This window comes from Equus asinus, chromosome 8 (assembly GCF_041296235.1).
Source record: "Equus asinus isolate D_3611 breed Donkey chromosome 8, EquAss-T2T_v2, whole genome shotgun sequence".
NCBI classification, from domain to species: domain Eukaryota; kingdom Metazoa; phylum Chordata; class Mammalia; order Perissodactyla; family Equidae; genus Equus; species Equus asinus.
Genome location: NC_091797.1, coordinates 35,274,185 through 35,295,000, shown reverse-complemented (window position 1 = coordinate 35,295,000; position 20,816 = coordinate 35,274,185). Strand labels below are relative to the sequence as shown.

Genomic DNA, 20,816 nt, shown 5'->3' with positions numbered 1-20,816 from the left:
CTAGTAAGTTCTACCAAACATTCAAAGAAGATTCAATACCTATCCTTCTCAAACTCTTCCAAAAAATTGAAGAGCAAGGAATGCTTCCAAACACATTTTACAAGGCCAGCAAGACCCTTATACCAAAACCAGACAAGGACAACACACACAAAAAGGAAATTACAGGCCAATATCCTTGATGAACATAGATGCAAAAATCCTCAACAAAATATTAGCAAACCAAACTCAACAATATATTAAAAAGATCAGACACCATGGTCAAGTGGGATTTATTCCAAGGATGCAAGAATGATTCAAAATTCACAAATCAATCAATGTGATACACCACATCAACAAAATGAAGGATAGAAATCATATGATGATCTCAATAAATGCAGAAAAAAGCATTTGATAAAATTCAACATCCATTTATGATTTTAAAAAAGACTCCCAACAAAGTGGGTATAGAGAGAACATACCTCATCATAATAAAGGCCATATATAGGACAAGCCCACAGCTAACACCATACTTAACAGGGAAAAGATGGAAGATTTTCCTCTAAGACCAGGAAGAAGACAAGGATGCTTACTCTTCCCACTTTTATTCAATATAGTGTTAGACGTCCTAGCCACAACAATTAGGCAAGAGAAAGGAGTAAAAGGCATCCAAATCAGAAAGGAAGAAGTAAAATTGTCACTATTTGCAGATGACATGACACTATTTATAGAAAACCCTGAAGTCTCCACCAAAAACTGTTAAACTAATAAATAAGTTAAGGAAAGTCACAGGATATATAAAATCAGTATACAGAAATCTGTGGCATTTCCATCCACTAACAGTGAACTATAAGAAAGAGAAATTAAGAAAACAATTCCATTTGCAGTTGCATCAAAATGAATAAAATACCTCAGAATAAATTTAACCAAGTAGATGAAGACCTGTACCCTGAAAACTATAAGACACTGATGAAAGAAATTGAAGAAGACACAAATAAATGAAAAGATAGTCTGTACTCGTGAATTGGGAAGAATTAAGATTGTTCAAATATTCATACTACCCAAAGCAACATACAGATTCAATGCAATCACTATCAAAATTCCAATGGCATATTTCACAGAACTAGAACAAATGATTGTAAAATGTGTTTGGAACCACAAAAGATCCTGAATAGTCAAAGCAATCTTGAGGAAGAAGAACAAAGCTGGAGGTATCATGCTCCCTGATTTCAAACTATACTACAAAGCTATAGTAGCCAAAACAGCATGGTACTGGCACAAAAACAGACACAGACCAATGCAACAGAATTGAGAGTCCATAAATAAACCTACACATATACGGACAATCAATTTACAACAAAGAAGCTAAGAACATTGTAGACTGAAATAAAGAGTCTTGGTAAAGGTTAAATGGTGTTTATGCAAATAATCAAAGTGAAGAACTCAGGTCCCAGGAAACAGTCCAACAGGAAGCATTCTGCAGAACTGTTCCTACAGTTTACATACCTTTTTTTAACAAAGCAATGTACGTGAAGAAAAAGAACTTACACATCTAATATTAATATACTTTAAAGATAACATAAGAAGAGTTTTTGTTATACACAAACAAGACTTTTAATTTTGCTGTTATCTATGAGTGGAAGGAGGCAAGGACCAGGGTTATTACTTTTCCTCTCAATCTCTAAGAAATGTAGCTGGGAAATGTGAGAGCAAGGTACTCTTTGTCTTTTCTGTTGTGGATCTGTCCAGCTGGCATCTTCAGTCATGAGGTGTGCGGTTGCACAGTCTTTCTAATACAGGCTTAAAATGGTCTGCATGGCTGCTGCACAGCACAGTGTGGACTGTGTACTGACTTTAAGCCTATTCAGCTTGCTTGCTAGATTTGCCTGTTAGACCATGGAGAGGTGTCCCAAAAATTCATTCACAACATACATTGGAGAAAGAACAGTCTCTTCAATAAATGGTGTTTGGAAAACTGGACAACCACATGCAAAAGAATGAAACTAGACTATTTTACATCATACACAAAAATTAACTCAAAATGGATTAGGCTCGAACGTAGGACCTAAAACCATAAAATTTCTAGAAGAAAACATAGGCAGTAAGCTCTTTGTATCAGTCTTTTTTTTTTTTTAAGATTTTATTTTTTCCTTTTTCTCCCCAAAGCCCCCCGGTACATAGTTGTGTATTCTTCGTTGTGGGTTCCTCTAGTTGTGGCATGTGGGACGCTGCCTCAGCGTGGTCTGACGAGCAGTGCCATGTCCGCGCCCAGGATTCGAACCGACGAAACACTGGGCCGCCTGCAGCGGAGCGCGCAAACTTAACCACTCGGCCACGGGGCCAGCCCCCTTGTATCAGTCTTTGTGATGTTTTGCTGGATCTGACTCCAAAGGGAAGGGAAACAAAAGCAAAATAAACAAATGGGACTACATCAAACTAAAAAGCTTCTGCGCAACAAAGGAAACCTTCATTGAAACAAAAAGACAACCTACCCACTGGGAGAAGATATTTGCAAATCATATATCCAATAAAAGGTTAATATCCAAAATATAGAAAGAACTCATACAACTCAACAACAAGAAACCAAACAATCCAGTTAAAAATTGGGCAGAGGATTTGAATAGACAATTTTCCAAAGAAGACACACAGATGGCCAACAAGCAGTTGAAAAGATGCTCACTATTACTAATTATTTGGAAAATGCACATCAAAACTATGATGAGATATCATCTCACACCTGTTAGAATAGTTATTATCAAAAAGAAAAGAAATAACAATGTTGGAGAGAATGTGTAGAAAAGGGAACCCTCATATGCAGTTGGTGGTATGGTAAATTGGTGCAGCCACTCTGGAAAACAGTTTTGAGATTCCTCAAAAAATTAAGAATAGAACTGCCATATAATCCCACTATTCCTCTACTGAGTATTTACCCAAAAAGTACAAAAACACTAATTCAGAAAAATATATGCACCCCTGTGTACTTTGCAGCATTATTTACAATATCCAAGATATGGAAATAACCAAAGTGTCCATCAATGGAAGAATAGATAAAGAAGGTGTGGTATATACATATAGACACAACGGAATATTACTCAGCCATAAAAAAGAATGAAGTCTTGCCATTTGTGACAACATAGATGGAGCTTGAGGGTATTATGCTAAGTGAAATGTCAGAAGGAGAAAGACAAATACCATACGACTTAACTCATATGTGGAATCTCACAAAACAAACAAACAAAACAAAACAAAAACAAACTCATAGATACAGACAACAGATCGGTGGTTACCAGTGAGGAAGGGTGTTGGGGGTTGGGCAAAAGGAGTGAAGGGAATCAATTGTAGGGTGATGGATCGTAACTAGACTTTTGGGGGTGGTCATTTTACAGTGTATACAGATGTCAAATTATGGTGTTGGACACCTGTAACTTATATAATAATAATAACAATAAAGAGGAATTAAAAAAAAAAAAAGACCAAGACCAAATCAATTGCATTCACGTCTTCACTTTGCTTGAGAGTCACTTAGAGCATTTTTAAGAAGAACATCTTTGAAAACATTTACAACTTCTTTCATAATTATTTGTCTATTCAGATTTTTTATTTGTTATTGAGACAATTTTAGCAATTTGTATCTTCTCAGCATAAAAGGTTCTCTTTCATTGGGATTTTCAAATTTAACAGTACAAAGTTATACATTGTCTTTGCCAATGATATTCAAATCTCCACACTGTCTGCTGTTATATCTCCTTTTTTATTTCTCATTTTCTGAAAGTCTCTTGTTTCACTTTTGTGGATCCAAGTGATCAACACTGTATCTAATTCATCAAACTTTACTAAAAACCAGATGTTGAATTTCTTTTTTTATATAATATCAGTTTGCAAATTTCATTTTCCATTTTTATTTACTTTGATTAACTTTATTTTGTTTGTTAATTTTCTAAGCCTAAAATTAAGTTCTGAGTTTCTCTATTTTTACTTTTTGTACAATCACATCTTTAGAGTCAGCTATTTTGGCTAGTGTCACCATGAATCCAATTTATTCAACTGATCAGTAAACACTCGATCACCTACATCATACCAACCACTGCGCTAGACATTGAAGTTAAAATGGCAAAAAATAAAATGTAACAAAAAGAGATATAGATTATAAAGAAGTAAAGACATGTTTCAGCTGACATCATCATGTACATAGAAATTTCTAAGGCAAAGGAAGTTTCTAGAACTAATAGGTGAATTTAGTAAGACAGTAGGGTACAAGATCAATTGTATTCTTATGTACAGCAATATAAAATTAGGAAAATGAAAAATTTTAAATTCCATTTATAACAGCATCAAAACAAAACATAGGTATCAATTTAAAGAAAGTGAGCAAGATTTGTACACTGAAATCTAGACAGCACCACTGAGAGAAAGTAAAGAAAAACTGAATAAATGGAGAGAAACACCATACTCAAGGATTGGAATATTCCATAATGTTAAGGTGTTAATTCTCCCAAAAATGATCTATAGATTAAATGCAGTTCAATCTTGAATTTTAAATGCCAATCAAAATCCTACCAGGTCTTTTTAAAAGAAATTGTCAAGTTGATTCTATAACATATGCAAATACAATGGACTTGAATGGTCATCATAATTTTTTGAAAAGAAGAAGAAAAGAGGACGCACACAACCTGATTTTCAGACTTACTACAGGCTCCAGTAATCAAAACAAAGTGAAGTTCACATAAGAATAGTCTACATCAATAGACTAGAATAAAGAGTGAATAAATAGAAACACACATATATGCTCATGAAAAGGAGTCAAGGTAATTCAATAAGGAAAGGATAGTCTTTTCCGAAAGTGATGTTAGAACAAATAGACACAAGGAAAAATACTAACAGCATGTACAAAACTAACTTGAAATGAAGCATAGACCTAAACATAACATCTAAAATTATTAAGCTTCTAAAACAGTGCTAGAAGTGTAATTTGAACCACAAATTTGAGCCACAGAAGTAATTTTAAAGGTTTTAGTAGTCACATTTAAAAAAGTAAAAAGTAATGGATGAAAATGATTTTAATACTTTATTTAACCCAAAACATTAAAAATATTATAATTTCAGCATGTAAGCAATAAAAAGATTATTGATGAGATATTTTACATTCTTTTTCTCATTCCTTACTTTTCTTGAAATTATTGTTCTTAGCCTCCAAAGGGTCAAAAATTCCTTAATTTTATGTCCTGCCATGTGGTGACTTTCATCCAGATCCAGCTATCCTAGGATTTGCTGACCACATCAAAATCACTTACCCCTCAAACTCGATGCAGGAGAGAGTGAGCACAGAGACAGAGCTGGGGTAGGACCCGACCTCAGCTTCCTCCCTCCTCTCCCAACTTTCCTCCACCCAGGAGCCCTTCATCCTCCTCCAATCTCCAGGATTCCATGAATCTCACAAAGGGGGAGCAGGTCATGAGATATACAAACCCAGATCCCCACAATTCCTCTACAAGAAGTCCTTCCTGAAGTCTGCCCACTCCCATTCCTGCTGGAGCCTCAGTGCTTCCCCAATAGAGCCTCAGGTCTGTGCAGAGGGTGATCTAGAACACTCTTCCTCCCTGTAACCACAGGGCTCACTCCCTCACCTCCTTCAGGACTTAGCTCAAATGTCACCTCTCAGGAAAGCCTCCCCTGAGGATAATATTTAAAATTACAACTGGTTCCCTCATCTTCCCTACCCTTGTTCTTCTCCACATGTAAGCTCCGTGAGGGCAGGGTTTTGCCTGAGTTGGTTTGATACATCCCAGAGGACCTAGAGTAGTGGCTGGCACAGAGCAGATGCTCAATAAGTATTTGTTCATGAATGAAGAAGTGTAGTGACGAGATCTCCTCGAAGCTGAGACTGACACAGGAGAGGTGAGCGGTTCCCTGGGAAGCAATTAGGGGAGGAGCTCCTCACTGGCTTATCCCAGGCCAGAGCCAAGCAGACAGAAGGCCACACAGTGCCCCCCTGCAGTTCCCATGCAGCCAAAGCACATGGCCAAGGACTAAGCCAAACCACCAGCTGCCTCCACAGACCCTTGCACTCAGAGGAGCACCCTGGCCAGGTCGGCCGTTTTAGGTAGTGCAATCCTCCCAGTCTTAGTCCTGTGTCCAGAATCCACGGATTCTGCCCAGCAGGAAGGTGTGGATCAGCTGCAGCCTGGAGGGCCCAGGGGAGTCCTCCCCTTACCTGTGACTCCCTAACCCCTAGGTCATTCAGCAGGCTCAGAAATTAGTTTTGGGGGCTAGCCCATTGGCGCAGCAGTTAAGTTCCCACGTTCCACTTCTCTGTGGCCTGAGGTTTGCTGGTTCGGATCCCGGTGTGGACATGGCACGCTTGGCAAACACCATGCTGTGGTAGGCGTCCCACATATAAAGCAGAGGAAGATGGGCATGGATGTTAGCTCAGGGCCAGTCTCCCTCAGCAAAACGTGGAGGATTGGTGGTAGTTAGCTCAAGGCTAATCTTCAAAAAAAAAAAAAAACTCTACAAAAAGAGAAATTAGTTTTGGATCCAGCACCCCAAGAACTTTTCAATTTTTGGGTTTGGAGGTTACAGGGAGGGAGGTATGAGAGATCTATACAGCAGGTCCACGTTTGCTTTGGTCCAGGAAGGGGAAGTAGAGGCAGGATGCTGGGTCCTGGGCTCTAGGGGATGGGGAGGAGCATAGGGCTTCCCTCCAGGCTGCAAGTCAGTGAATGGTATGACACCTGAACAAAATGGTCCAACCTTTGTGTCCTTGGGTATGGCGTTTGGACAAGTGGATTCTGGAGGCCTGGGGAGGGGAGCAGGGGTCCATTCAGGTTCCAAGGGGAATGTTAGGCAGAAGTCTGGACCCAAACTCATCACTGATCTCCTCGTAGCCCACTGTTGTCCCCAGGCTTCACCCCATGTCCTGCTTTCCACATTCCAGGGACGTCCCCCTGGCCTTCAGCAGCTGGACAGCTCCCTGGCAACAGCCCTGTGGCCTACCTTCTGGGAGAAATGGCTCCTGCTGTCCTACCGAATGAAGAGAAAATGTCCAGGTAGCTGATGACTGTGAAAGGGGGATGGCCTTAGACATGGCTGTGAAGTCATCATGCAGGGGGTGGGACTCTGGAAACCCTGGAATCAGGGCCAGGGCTGTCCCTTCCAGGGAGGCACAGGCCTAGCTCTCCTCTCCTCTCAGCTCCTTGATTCTCCCTGTCATCCCATCATAAGGGGGTCAGGAGTGGAGGGGAGGGTCTTGTTCTGGAAGAGAGGAAGCCCCTGAATCACTTCCCCTCCCCTCTTCTTATCCCTTTCTTCCATATCTTTGTTATACCACACCTGTAAGTAAAGAAAAATGCCTAAACTCAGGTATAGTTCACCAGCCACGTATAGAGCTACCGCCTGTGTAATTACCATCCAGGTGAAAACAGAGCCCTCAGTGCCCCAGCAAGGAGCCCCTGTGCCTCTGTCCACACAGAACCCATCCCTCCCCACACAGGTGTCCACTAAGCTGACCCCTGCCCCTCCCCCTCTCCTGTCTGGATCCTCCCCCTTCACTCCTCTTGGCTTTCATCTTCTTAATGTCCCTCTATCTCCTCACTCCTCCAAGAGCTTCCACATCTTCCTACGCCATTACCCTGGGGATCTCTTCCTCCTCCTCCCCCTCTTCCACCCCACCCTAGGGATGGAGAATCCAGAATTGACTCCCTAGAGGGTGAGGCTTCATCCCTGGAAGCGGCAGCAGGAACAAGTGAAAGGAACTCTAGGATTCAAGGTACATCCCAGGAGACTGAGGGAACCCAGTATGTTTGTGGGGTCCACCTCCGACCTGGGAACCAACTATTATGGGTTGGAAGTCTGTTCCTCCCTGAGGCCTAAGTCCATGGTCATGCAATGGGGAGGAAAACCTCTATCTGCATGTATTTTGGGAAACAACTCAGACTCCGAAACTGACACTGGATGGGGTCTCCTCCTTGTATGCACAGCCCTGTCCTGCTGCTGGGAGCCCAGGGATACACTGGGGAGGCCCCAGGTGAGGAGACTAAAGGAGAGCTCTGGTCTTCTGACCTCAGCCCTGTGGTCACACTGGACCTCCACCTCTCTGCTCTCTCCTATTTGCACAGCAAAGGTAGAGGATGGGCTGTGGTCTGAGTCAGGCAGAGGTGGCTGACCTGGAGGCTGGGCATCAATGGGGGATGAGGATGCCTTCTGAGCAGCCTTGGGCTCAGGCTCAGGGGTGGAGCAGGCATTGGAGGAGAGGAGAGCTCTGGAGCCCTGCCCTGAGTCTGAGGTTTCCATTTTTCCTCCTACAACCCCTCTCTGCTGCTCCTCGATGACAAGTGAAAAGTAGATAATTTTTTCTTTCACGCTCTCTTGCTTCTCTGAGGGCTGTTTTTATAAACAAATACTTTAATTTTAGAATATTTTGAGATTCACAGAAAAGTTGCAAAGTTAGTACAGAGTTCCTGTATATCCCAAACTCAATTTCCCCTGATAGTAACATCTTATATCACCACCATACATTTGTCACAGCTAATGAAGCAGTATTTTTACATTATTACTAAACACCATACTTTATTTGGATTTCATTAGTTTTAATTTTTTCTCTTCCAGGATCCCATCAAAGATACCACATAGTTACATCCCAATCACGTCTCCTTCAGGTTCCTGTGGCTGTGTCAGTTTCTCAGACTTTCCTTGTTTTTGATGACCTTGACATTTTTGAGGAGTACTGCTCAGCTATATTGTAGACTGTCCCTCAATTTGCGTTTGGTCAACCAGGGCTATGGATTTTGGGAACAAGCCCACAGAGGTGAAGCGCCATTCTCAACACAGCATATCAAGAGTATATAATACCCACTTGATTAATCACTGATGATGTTAACCTTCACCACCTGGCTGAGGTCGTGTTTCCCAGGTTTCTCCCTGTGAAGCTCCTATTTTCTGTGTCCCTCTCCACACAGTAGTCTTTGGAAGGAAGTCACCGTGTGCAGCCCACACTTAACGGGTGTTCTGCTATAAACATTTACATGCAGGTTTTTCTGCAAATGTAAGTTTTCAAATAAGTTGGATAAATACCTAGGAGAGTGATCAGTAGGTTGTATGATAAATCTATGTTTAGCTGTATAGGAAACTGCTGAATATCTTCCAGAGTGGCTGTGCTATTCTGTATTCCTGCCCACAATAAATGAGGGCTCCTGCTGCTCCACGTCCCAGGCAGCACTTGGCATCACCAGCTTTTGGATTTAGGACATTCTAATAGGTGTGTAATGGTACATCACTGTTGTTTTCATTTCCATTTCCCCAAAGACATCTGATGTTGAACATCTTTTCAAATGCTTATTAGCCATCTATATCTTCTTTGGTGAGGTGTGTGTTCAGTCTTTAGCTCATATTTTAATTCAGCTATTTGTTTTCTTATTGTTGAGTTTTAAGAGTTCTATATATATTCTAAAACAAGTCACTTATCAGATATGTGATGGCAAATATTTTCTCCTGTCTGTGGCCTGAGCTCTTTTACAGACATAATAGTATATGTTAATGCATAGATACATTTTTCTGAGAAGAGAAATGAGAAACTGCTAACCATGATGGTTTCTGGGTAGAGGACTTGGGAGAATGGGAGATGGAGGAAGGACGATGTGACTTATTTTTGCATATTCTTGAGTATCGTTTGAATTCCCCTGTGTACATGAATAATGTTTTCAAAAATAAATTACATTAAAATCCCTTACACTTGTAAAACACTTGACAGATCATCCTCAGATCATTGTGAAGACTCAAATTCTGATCCTCTACTCACGGACCAATCACCTTTTCACTGAACTATTTTGCCTTAGAATTCCCATTTCTGAAAAAGGTGAGCTAGACTGTACGGACAAATTTTCCCACTGAAAACAAGATAAAAAAATCTTCTTAAAAGCATCGGAGCTGACAAGATATTAATAAATGACCACACCCCAAAAAGAAGAGAAAGATCCTGCTTGGCCTCCACAGAGAACAGCGTCCTGAGAGATGGAGAAAAGGCTCTGTGAGCTCATTGCCCAGACACGGAGCCCAGCACTTCCAGCTCTGTGCCCTGAGCTCTTTCATACCCATCTGCCTTCCATTTTTAGAAATTAGGCAAAGCTTTTATATTCTGATTATGATGTATACGTACAATGTACTATATATGATATAATGTATATTCACTGTAGAAAAATTATAAAATGTTAAAAGTTATACATAACAAAGTAAAAATAACTGTAATCCTCACACTTGGAGATATTTTGTTGCAGTATCTCCTACCTATTATGTATCCTCCTGCTGCTGCCCCAGGGCTGGAACTCTCTCTCTAAGTTGATGAGCACAGAGCTGAGTGGCCCCCAGCCCTGGTCTCTCCAGATGCCATTCCCTGAGGCAGTTCACTCTCATACCTGCTGAAGGGGCTATATCTGAGTTTTCTCTTCCCTCCTCTGTCCCCTCCACTCCTTCCCCACTCCCATTTCTTTTTTCACCCAGAGTAAAGGACTCAGGTGAGAACTGCATCATCTTACCACCAGAACCCCACATCTGTACCTGTATCCTCTGCCTTCACAGCAGTGATGATGGATGGTTCTGCTCCTGTCTAAGGCCACCCGTCAGCTTGGGCTCAGGGTCACATCCCCTCCCTCCCCTGCAGCATCAACCTCCTGCTCTCTACTGGCTCCTTCATTCCTGGATGCAAACAGGCTGTAATATCTCCCATTAAAAAACAAAAACAAACAAAACTAAATAAACCAAAACAAAATCCTCCCATAAAAGTCCAGCACTCAATCCCAGCTATGGCTCCATTCCTATGACACTCCTTATAGGACAATTCCTTAGTCCATTCTCTCACTGACCATGTTGTCTTTTTATTTTTATCAAATAGATATAGGTAGTTTAAAAAGTTTAATATTTCTATAAGGCTTGTTATGAAGACAGATGTCCACCCCTCCATTTCCTGAGTCTGAAAGACAACTTGTCTTGGGGCCGGCCCGGTGGCACAGCAGTCAGGTTCGCACATTCCACTTCAGCGGCCTGGGGTTCACCGGTTCCCATCCTTGGTGCGGACATGGCACCACTTGGCACACCATGCTGTGGTAGGCGTCCCACATATAAAGTAGAGGAAGATGAGCACAGATGTTAGCTCAGGGCCAGTCTTCCTAAGTGAAAAGAGGCAGATTGGCAGCAGTTAGCTCAGGGCTAATCTTCCTCAAAAAAAAAAAAAAAAAAGTCAGCCTGTCTTAGTTCTTTTAGCTGATTCTCTAATTGTTACTTCTATGCTTATAAACACCATGCTTGTAACACTCCTTTGTTTTTCAGTTTTAGTGAATTGGCTCTTCTTTCTTACACCTCCGTCCATGCTTCTTTCTTACACCTCCGTCCACCCAATATAATTACTTTACAACTTTGATGAGCTCAATGTGCCATGTCTGCATTATTATGACCATGTAAACGTTAGTCACAACTGAGCATTTAGTAGACTATGATTACTTTTCTTTTCTTGAATCAACTTTTATGTTCCCTGGACTAAATAAATATCTCATTTCTTCATTTGCTTAGTTTCTGTTGTATTCATTACTAAATCATTCCACTATTCTTCCCAGAGTCTAAATCTTCATGAACATATTTGAACACATCTGTTATTCTATCAACTTCACCTTTGTGGAGACACCTGTCCCACAGCCCTCAGTCCTGCCACATGTGGACTGGTTCCCTGCACACTTGGGGCAGGGCTGACATCCCTGATCTCCTTCACCTCACCCTGGGAGCCCTTTCTCTCTCCCTTGTTCTGGCTCCTCTGTTGCCTGGATCCCATTTCCCCCTTTTTTGGTTTTCTTCATCCTTGTTCCCCACTTTGCCTGGTAGTATCCTGAGGAAGGGAACATGGAAAGTAATAATTTGAAACCCTAAACATTTGAAATATCCTTAGGCTGCCCCAACCCTTAGTCACCTCTTGACTTGGTATCAAACTCCATGTTGGAATATTTTTTCCTCAGAATTTGGAAGGCATTGCTGCAATGTTTTCTAGCCTTCAGGTCTGTGTTTGTCACCTCTTGAAGTTTTCAAGATCTCTTCTTTTATACCCTCTTCTGGAAATTTCATTGTGTCTGTCATAGTGTGGGTCTGTTTTCATCTACTGTGGTAACAACTTGGTTAGGCCATTCATAATGTAAATTTTTATCTGGAAACTCTAAGAAATATTCTTGAATTATTACTATCACTTCATACAGTGCATTATTTCTGAAACTGGTGTTATTAATGTGTTGGAATTCCTTGATTGATAGACTAATATTCTCATAGGTCTTCTCTCCTGCTTGCCGTGACTTTTCCATCTGTACTACTTAGTGGGAGTATGACTTTAATTTTCCAGTTCATCTACTGAATTATTCATTTCTGTGATCATATTTTTAATTTTCAAGAGCTCTTTCTTACTCTATGATTGTATATAATTTTATATAATTCTGTGCTTGTTTCATATACCACATATCTTTTACATCTATTAGGCATTATTGATGATAGTGGTAGGGGACCTGTTAGGTTTCCTGGTTATCTGCTTTCATGACATCATGAACATTTTCTTCACAGCACTTAACTCAGTAGTTAATTTACATATATCTTTGTCACTTCTGCTTAATGTCCATCTCCATGACAATGCAAGCTCCATATCACCAGGGCCTTATTTGGCTCTTCACTGTATCTCCAGAGTCTAGCTGACCCTGATCCACTGGAGGCCTTGAAATTTATGCTCTATCATGGACTTTACCGTGGTTTGGGCAGTTAAGTCACATTGCCCCTTGCTGTCCTCTTGAGTTCTAGCCTAGTGTCCTCCTGTCATAAAACATTCTAGAACATTGAAACAGTTCACGTGCATGGGGTGCAGAGTCATCCTGCCACCAATTTGGGACAGGGAACCACGGATACAAGTCAACAAAGCTTTGAAAGAAAATCCCTGGGTTCAACCCTGGCTCCACCACCTCCTAAACTTTTCTGAGTCCCTTTCCCATTCACACAAAGGGATCACATGTTGGAAGCTTCATGAGTTTGATTTGAAGATTAAATCTGATCCTCTATGTAAATCATGGCATCATTGCATGAGTCATATTAAGTGTACCTCTATTCATAGTTACCATGATTATAGCATTTAGATAATTTTCATTTTTTTTGCTTTTATAAACTGCAATTCAAGCAACATTCTTGAACATATATTTTTGAGAACATGCGTGATTATCTTCTTAGTATAGATTCCTAAAAGAGAAAGTTTTTTGCCAAAATGTAAGCACACTGAAATTGTCGAGACATTTTTCAAAAGCGACCTTTAGAGATTTTGTACCAGTTTCAATCCCATGAATCTTTTTGACAGTGTATTTTCCCTTCCCTCTGGCAAATACTCTCATCATTTATTTTCATCTTTGCCAAGATGAAATACTTTTTGATAGACTTTAGTTTTTATTTCCAATTTTTATTCCATAATCTCATTTTTGTTTACATTTATTTATTACTAATACGTTTGTTTGACATTTGTATTACTTTTTTTCCAAATTGTTTTCAATATTTTTTAGAGGTTGGGGAAGGAAATTATTTTAAAATGTTGAGTTTAAGAAAGAAGAAAAAGCAGTCCCCAACATCGGGAACTGGTCTGACACTTACAGCGGGGCCTCAGTGTTCTTAGAGGCCGGTCTAGTGCTCACCCCCTCACATGTTACTCTCTTGTTGGATATAAGTCATCTCACAGAACACCAACCTCAGACAAGGACATTCTGAGACTATGGCAAAGTGGCTACTAGCTGCATATGGCTATTTAAATTTAAATTAATTAAATAAAATTAAAAATTCAACTGGTCAGCATACTAGCCACATCTCAAGTGCTCTAAAGCCACATGTAGCTAGTGGCTACCAAATTGGAGAGTGCCGGCATAGAACAATTTCTTCATCAAAGAATGTCCTATTGGCAAGTACTGCCCTTCACACTTTATGGGCCTCAAGTCACATGCATTAGACCCATGTAAAAGGAAAGGCTAATTTTAATTGTCTCACAGATACATCAAATTTCTGTCCGAGATATGAATACATATTCAGCTGGTGTATAACAAAACCAACATAGGTCATCAGTGGGTCTTGTGCCTTCAGGCACAAACTGTCCCCAGTTCCAGAGGGAAACACCTGTCCCTCCACCTCCCATCCCAGACTGAGGACACTTTCTGGCATCAAATTTCCAGAGGGTGAGTTCTCTTCTAGAGGAGACCAGGGCCAATGTTCCAAGTTAAGTTTTGGGAGTCAGGGAGTGCAGCTCAGGGAGAAGAATTCCAGGAAATGAAGAGGAGGCAAAGGTGGGGACCAGCTGGGAGACTCTCCCTGGTTCATTTAGAATAGCAGTTCTCAAAGTGTGGTCTGTGGAACCCTTGAAGTCATTGAGACCCTTCCACAGATCCATGAGGTCAAAATTCTTTTCATAACATTACTAGACATCATTCACCTTCTCACTATGTTGGTATTTTCACTGAGGTAAAACTTAGTAAGAACGGAGGCCATGGTACCAAACTGCAATAGTAGTTACCTCCACCACCACTTACTTGCAAAAGAAAAAAAACAAAAAACAAAAGACCCCAAACCAGTTTCAATTTAAAACATCTTGGTTGAAGCATTAAAAATTATCATCGTTACTAAATCATTCACCTCAAACCCACATTTAAGAATATCCTAGATGATGACATGGAATGTACATATAAAGCATTTCTGCTCCATTCCAAAGTACTGTGTCCCAAGGAAAATAACTTGTAGGAGCTGAACTAGCCTCTTTTTTCATGGAATACCATTTTTACTTGAAGGAAAAAACAACACAGAAATATGATTATTTAGACTTTTTACTTGAATATTTGACAGACACTTTCTAGAAAATGATGTGAGCCTCTCCCTTCAAGAAAACCAACTGACAGTAGATAACTGATAGTACTTTGCCTTGATGAAATGTAAGCTCTACAGAGAAAAATCAGAATTTTGGAACATTTCTTTCCCATCTCTGCAAGCTTGACAGCTTCCCTCTACTGACAAACTTTTCTGTTAGGATCTGTGGTAATATTAAAACTAATGTGATTTTTTAAAATAGTTTGATTCTAGTGTAATCTACACTGGAAGAATTATCTATAACTTAGTGAAACAATGCATTACTTTAAAAAAAATCATAGGGGGCGGGCCCAGTGACGTAGTGGTGAGGCTTGCACACTCCACTTCAGCAGCCCGGGGTTCACAGGTTCGGATCCTGGGCGTGGACCTGGCACCACTCTTCAAGCCATGGAATTGTGGTGTCCCACATAAAATAGAGGAAGATTGGCACAGATGTTAGCTCAGAGCCAATTTTCCTCACACAAACACACAAAAATATCATATATTAGAACAAGAGCCATTCAATGTGCAAGACAGGCAATGGATTTTAATGTAACAGAATAGGAAATATTCAGTGATATTGTTTCAGGTTTCACTTTGCAAATAATCTTTGAGAAACTATGGACTTTCATTTTATTTGATATCAAAGATTTTTATCAAAGACAAATATCCACAATTATATGAAAAAGTTATTAAAAATACTACTCCTGGGGCCGGCCCCGTGGCCAAGGGGTTAAGTTCGCGCGCTCCCCTTTCCCCGCCCAGGGTTTCGCTAGTTCGGATCCTGGGCCCGGACAAGACACCACTCAGGCCACGTTGAGGCGGCGTCCCATGTGCCACAACTAGAAGGACCTACAACTAAAAATACACAACTATGTGCTGGGGGGATCTGGGGAGAAAAAAGCAAAAGAAAAATACTACACCTATAGATTTGTGTATTTTTTCATCTACCTCAACCAAAATAACATTAAATGCAGAAGCAAATATGAAAATCCAACAGTTTTCTAATGAGACAGACAAAAAAGACTTGCAAAACTGTACAATGTAAAAAGATCCACTCTTCTCACTACCCTGTTTATTTTTGGAAAGAGATTTCTCATGGAAACATATTCTTTGTTAACATGTAATAGGTTATCAATAATATTTTAAAGGAATAAAAAATTTTTAAAAACTTTTATTCCGAGTAGGGCAAATATTGATAGATGTAACCCACATACGAAATATTATCCTTGGGGTCCTCAATAATTTGTATGACTATATAGACATCCTGAAAACAAAATGTTTGAGAACTGTTCACTTACACAGAGGGCGCGGCTTTCCGAGTCTCAGCCCCGAGGGCGGAGTCTGGGGCGGGGAAGCTGAGTGTTGGGGAGTCCCCGTCTCCCTGAGTTTCGCTTCTCCCTCTCACAACCTGTCAGGTCCTCCTGCCTGGAGATTCATGACGCGACCTCAGTTCTCACTCCCATTGGGTGTCCGGTTTCTAGAGAAGCCAATCAGCGTCTCCGCTGTTCCGGGGTATAAAGTCCGCACGGAGCAACCGGGGCTCAGATTCTCCCCACACCGCGAGGATGCAGTCATGATGCCTCCAACCTTCCTCCTGCTGCTCTCGGGGGCCCTGACCCTGACCGAGACCTGGGCCGGTGAGTGCGGGTTCGGGAGAAAAAAGCCTCTGCGGGGGGTGGAGCGAGGGGACCGCGCGGCAAGGGCGCAGGACCCCCGGGGAAGGCGCGTCTACCCCGGACCCATGCCCAGACCCACCCCCCCGCCCCACCCCGCCCACCTCGGCCCCGCCCCATCCTAATCCCTCCCTTTTCCTGCCCCCTCCTCCTCCCACCCCAAGTCCCCGCCACTATCCGTCGGCCCCCAGGGTCTCAGCCCCACCCCACCCCCCAGGCTCCCACTCCCTGAGGTATTTCTACACCGCCGTGTCCCGGCCCGGCCGTGGGGAGCCCCGCTTCATCGCCGTCGGCTGCGTGGACGACACGCAGTTCGTGCGGTTCGACAGCGACGCCGCGAGTCCGAGGATGGAGCCGCGGGCGCCGTGGGTGGAGCAGGAGGGGCCGCAGTATTGGGAGCGAAGCACGCGGATCTTCAAGGGCACCGCACAGACTTACCGAGTGGACCTGAACACCCTGCGCGGCTACTACAACCAGAGCGAGGCCGGTGAGCGACGCGGGCCCGGGTCCAGGCCGCGCCCCCCATCCCCACGGACGTGCCGGGGTCTCCCCGAGTCTCCGGGTCCGAGATTCACCCCGAGGCTGCGGGACCCGCCCGACCCCCGACCCGGGAAGAGCCGGCGGGGACTTTTCCGCGGTTTCATTTTCAGTTTAGGTTTAATCTCTGCGGGGGGCGGGGGCGGGGCCGAGTGGGCGGGGCTGACCTCGGGGCGGGGTCAAGGTCTCACACCCTCCAGGAAATGTATGGCTGCGACGTGGGGCCGGACGGGCGCCTCCTCCGCGGGTACAGGCAGTCCGCCTACGACGGCGCCGATTACCTCGCCCTGAACGAGGACCTGCGCTCCTGGACCGCGGCGGACACGGCGGCTCAGATCACCCGGCGCAAGTGGGAGGCGGCCGGTGCGGCGGAGGGCTTCAGGAACTACCTGGAGGGCCCGTGCGTGAAGTGGCTCCTCAGACACCTGGAGAACGGGAAGGAGACGCTGCAGCGCGCGGGTACGAGGGGCCGCGGGGCCTCCTGATCTCCCCTCGGGCCGGGCTGGCTTCCCACAAAGAGGGAGGAAATGGGATCAGTGTCAGAATACCGTCCCTCAGAAAAGAAAGGAACCCACCCAGGTTTTCATATTCTGTACTAAAGACTCGCCCAGAGGGCCCGCCCTTCTCTAAAGGACAGTGAAGGAATCCAGTTTCTTGAGGAATAGGAGTGGAGACCATCCCTGAAATCGCTGTCCTTCGTTCCCTTTGACCCTGGCGGCCGTCTTGTGACCCATGACTTTCTCAAGGCCTTGTTCTCGGCTTGAGAACATCTTTGCAGGTCTGACTCCAGCTTTTGTGAGTCATTCACCCTGCATCCAGATCAGAACCAGAAGTCTGTGTTCTCCTGTTTAGAGACCTGAAGGATGGAACTCTGGGCACTCACCCTTATTCTAGAACTTTCCAAGGAATATGAGCTTATCCTCAATCTGCAAGTCCAGGCTCGTGTCTGGGTTCTGTGCTTCCTCCTTCAAACCAATTGTCCTGTCCGTTCTCAGGATGGTCACGCAAGTGATGCTTCAGTGGCCTATGGAGGTAACTGAAACTGAATTTTCTGATCCTTCTCCTCAGACCCGCCAAAGACACATGTGACCCACCACCCCATCTCTGACCGTGAGGTCACCCTGAGGTGCTGGGCCCTGGGCTTCTACCCTGCGGAGATCACCCTGACCTGGCAGCGTGACGGGGAGGACCTGACCCAGGACATGGAGTTTGTGGAGACCAGGCCTGCAGGGGATGGGACCTTCCAGAAGTGGGCGGCTGTGGTGGTGCCTTCTGGAGAGGAGCAGAGATACACGTGCCATGTGCAGCACAAGGGGCTGCCTGAGCCCCTCACCCTGAGATGGGGTAAGGAGGGAGCCGTGGGCTCAGAGCCTCTTCTCAGGGAAATCAGGAGCCCTTCTGGAGACCTTCAGCAGGGTCAGGGCTGAGGCCTGGGGATCAGGGCCCTCACCCTGCCTTCCTTCCCCAGAGCTGGGCGTCCTTGCTGGCCTGGGTCTCCTTGGAGCTGTGGTGGCTGGAGCTGTGATCTGGAGGAAGAAGCGCTCAGGTAGGGAAGGGGGTTTGGGATCTGAGTTTTCTTGTCCCACTGGGGGTTTCAAGAACCAAGCAGAACTTGCCCTGCCCCTTTACTGGGAAGTGCCATCCACACACGTGCTTGCCACTCTGGCCTGATTGCTAACACTGTTTTGTATAGCACTTATGAAAATGAAAGAGATTTTTCACCTTGATAATTCTGGTGCTGAGGACCTGATTCCCAGCAGTCGAAGGTCAGAGGGAAGCTCCCTGCTGAGGACAGACCTCCAGGAGGGCAGTTGGTCTAGCCCACACATCTCCTTTCTTCATATTTCCGGATCCTGCCCTGGGTATCCAGTCATGGTTCTGGAAACTTCCCTGTGGTCCAGGACTAGGGGATTCCTCTAGGATCTCATGGCTTAGCCTTCTCCCTGTTTTCTTCCCACAGGTGAAAAAAGAGGGATTTACCTGCAGGCTGCAAGTAAGTTTGAGTGGGGGATTGATCCCTGAGACCCCTGGAATACTGGAGCCAGGAGCCCCGGGGTGGGGAGCTCACTCACCCCATAGTTCATTCTTTAGTCTCATCTCCTGTGGGCTCTGACCACTTCCTGTTTTGTTCTCCCCCAGACAGTGACAGTGCCCAAGGCTCTGATGCATCTCTCCCACAGAAAGGTGAGACTTGGAGGACCTGAAGTGGGGAGGGGCTTTGGGGCAGAGGGGACACAACTGGTTTATGGGAATTCTTTGGGGCATTTGGAGCATGCAGAGGGCTGATGAGAATGTCAACACTTGTGTGACTGACATGAATTTGTTCACGATTATTTTCTTTTACAGTGTGAGACAGCGGCCCTGTGGGAGACCAAGTGATGCAAGATTTGTTCACGCTCCCACTTTATGACTTCAGATGCCCACACTTCGCTTTCTGCAACTGGCATCTGAATGTGTGGGTGGTCCTATTAGGATAATGTGAGGAGGTGAGGCGATTGGTCCACCCCCTGCTCTCCAGGACCCCCTCCCCACACTGACCTTTGTGCTTTCCCTGATCTAATTTCCTGTTCCAGCAGAGGTGGGGCTGGGCCGGCTCCCTCCCTGTCTTAACTCCCTGTTGCACTGAGTAGTGATCATTTGCTTCCTTATTGAAAATATGAATCTGGATGTGAATTTTTCTATAATTCTTGTTGTAAGGGATTGATGTGTTAATTAAAGGAGAAGATTCCTAAAGTTTGAGAGTGGAAATAAATGGAAGCACTGAGAACTTTCCAGAAGTCATGTTTGCTGTGCTGAGTCTGTGCGTGGATGGGACCTGTGCACAGTCAGTGTTCAGTACATCATGGGCTGTGATGTCATTCCTTGGCTGGCGCATCTCTCTGCTCCTTTGTTCTGGTTCCTTCTATAGAACCTTGTTCCATCAGTACCTGTGATCACAGGGATGCGGACATCACCTGGGCATTGTTGTGTCTTCAGGACTGTGGGCAGCAAGGGCTTCCTGTGGCCGGGTCAGCCTGGGCTCCATCCAGGGTCCGGCCCTCAGCACCTGCCTTTTGTGTGTTTGGACTTTGTTTCTTTCAGGATTTTTTTGGATTATGCCTGTTCTTTTTCATGTTTTGAGTTCTGTCTCAGTCTCCTCTGGGTGTCCCCATCTCTGCCAGCAGCAGCAGTCATTTGGCCTGTCATTGTCCCCTCAAGGCCCAGGGTGGCCCTTGCACACAGGAGACTCTGTGGTATCGAGGGACAAATTTTCAGACTCATCTGGCTCTTGCCCTCCCTCTAGAGCTGTTTCCTGGATTGTTCCTTCCATCTTTACCCCACTTTTACAGAACCAGAATCTAGAAGTGGTAGACAGGAAGGATACAGTAGTTTTTCATCTCACATAAATTCCGCTGGGTTTCTGTCTTCTCTGATGCCTGCCCTGTCTGTCTGCCCATAGCCCTCGTCATCCTTGTGCTGGCTCTGATTTAAATACATGGATTTATAAAGTTGAATCTAGTTTAGATTCACAATTGGTTGGAAAAATAGGGCCCATGAGCCTAGGATTGTCCTTTCTGAAGAGAGAAGTATAATTGTGTGTGTGAGTGTGCAGGAGGGCGGCTGTGGAAGAGAGGAGGAGGGGAGAGCAGCGCTTGTGAGAAAAGTACAGGCGGCACTTATGTCAGTGTGGGTGGACATTGTGCTGTAGCTGCCACCAAACAACGTGTGACCTGAGGTTGCATTAAGAAACATACTGTCTCTAGAATAGGG

General features: G+C 44.0%; 1 protein-coding gene and 2 long non-coding RNA genes across 9 annotated transcripts in view; 2 read left to right on the top strand and 1 right to left on the bottom strand.

The window, feature by feature from the left end:
• The window catches only part of LOC123287570 (uncharacterized), a 37,317-nt gene extending 28,088 nt beyond the window's left edge, over window positions 1-9,229 (top strand). Inside the window, exons 3-5 of one of the 2 annotated variants that reach the window (XR_011505541.1) lie at window positions 6,911-7,022; window positions 8,581-8,644; window positions 9,121-9,229. This is a non-coding gene — a long non-coding RNA (uncharacterized lncRNA). Of the gene's footprint in view, window positions 1-6,910; window positions 7,023-8,580; window positions 8,713-9,120 lie in introns of those variants that run through there. The other variant, XR_011505542.1, reaches the window with a different exon arrangement.
• Window positions 1-20,816, top strand: part of LOC106836370 (saoe class I histocompatibility antigen, A alpha chain-like) — a 299,619-nt gene that overhangs the window by 130,800 nt on the left and 148,003 nt on the right. For 2 of the 5 annotated variants that reach the window (XM_070516742.1, XM_070516744.1), the window contains exon 6: window positions 19,027-19,059. In XM_070516742.1, the coding sequence (XP_070372843.1) occupies window positions 19,027-19,059 (33 nt within the window). Of the gene's footprint in view, window positions 1-18,533; window positions 18,613-19,026; window positions 19,060-19,205; window positions 19,251-19,412; window positions 19,848-20,816 lie in introns of those variants that run through there. The other 3 variants (XM_070516743.1, XM_070516745.1, XR_011505526.1) reach the window with 3 other exon arrangements.
• Window positions 10,993-17,194, bottom strand: LOC139045983 (uncharacterized). Of its 2 annotated transcripts, none has more exons than XR_011505548.1 (3): window positions 16,968-17,194; window positions 16,155-16,281; window positions 10,993-11,132 (listed from the first exon to the last, which is right to left on the bottom strand). It is a non-coding gene; the product is annotated as an uncharacterized lncRNA (long non-coding RNA). The 2 variants fall into 2 exon arrangements; XR_011505549.1 differs by having other exon boundaries at window positions 16,155-16,333; window positions 16,968-17,177.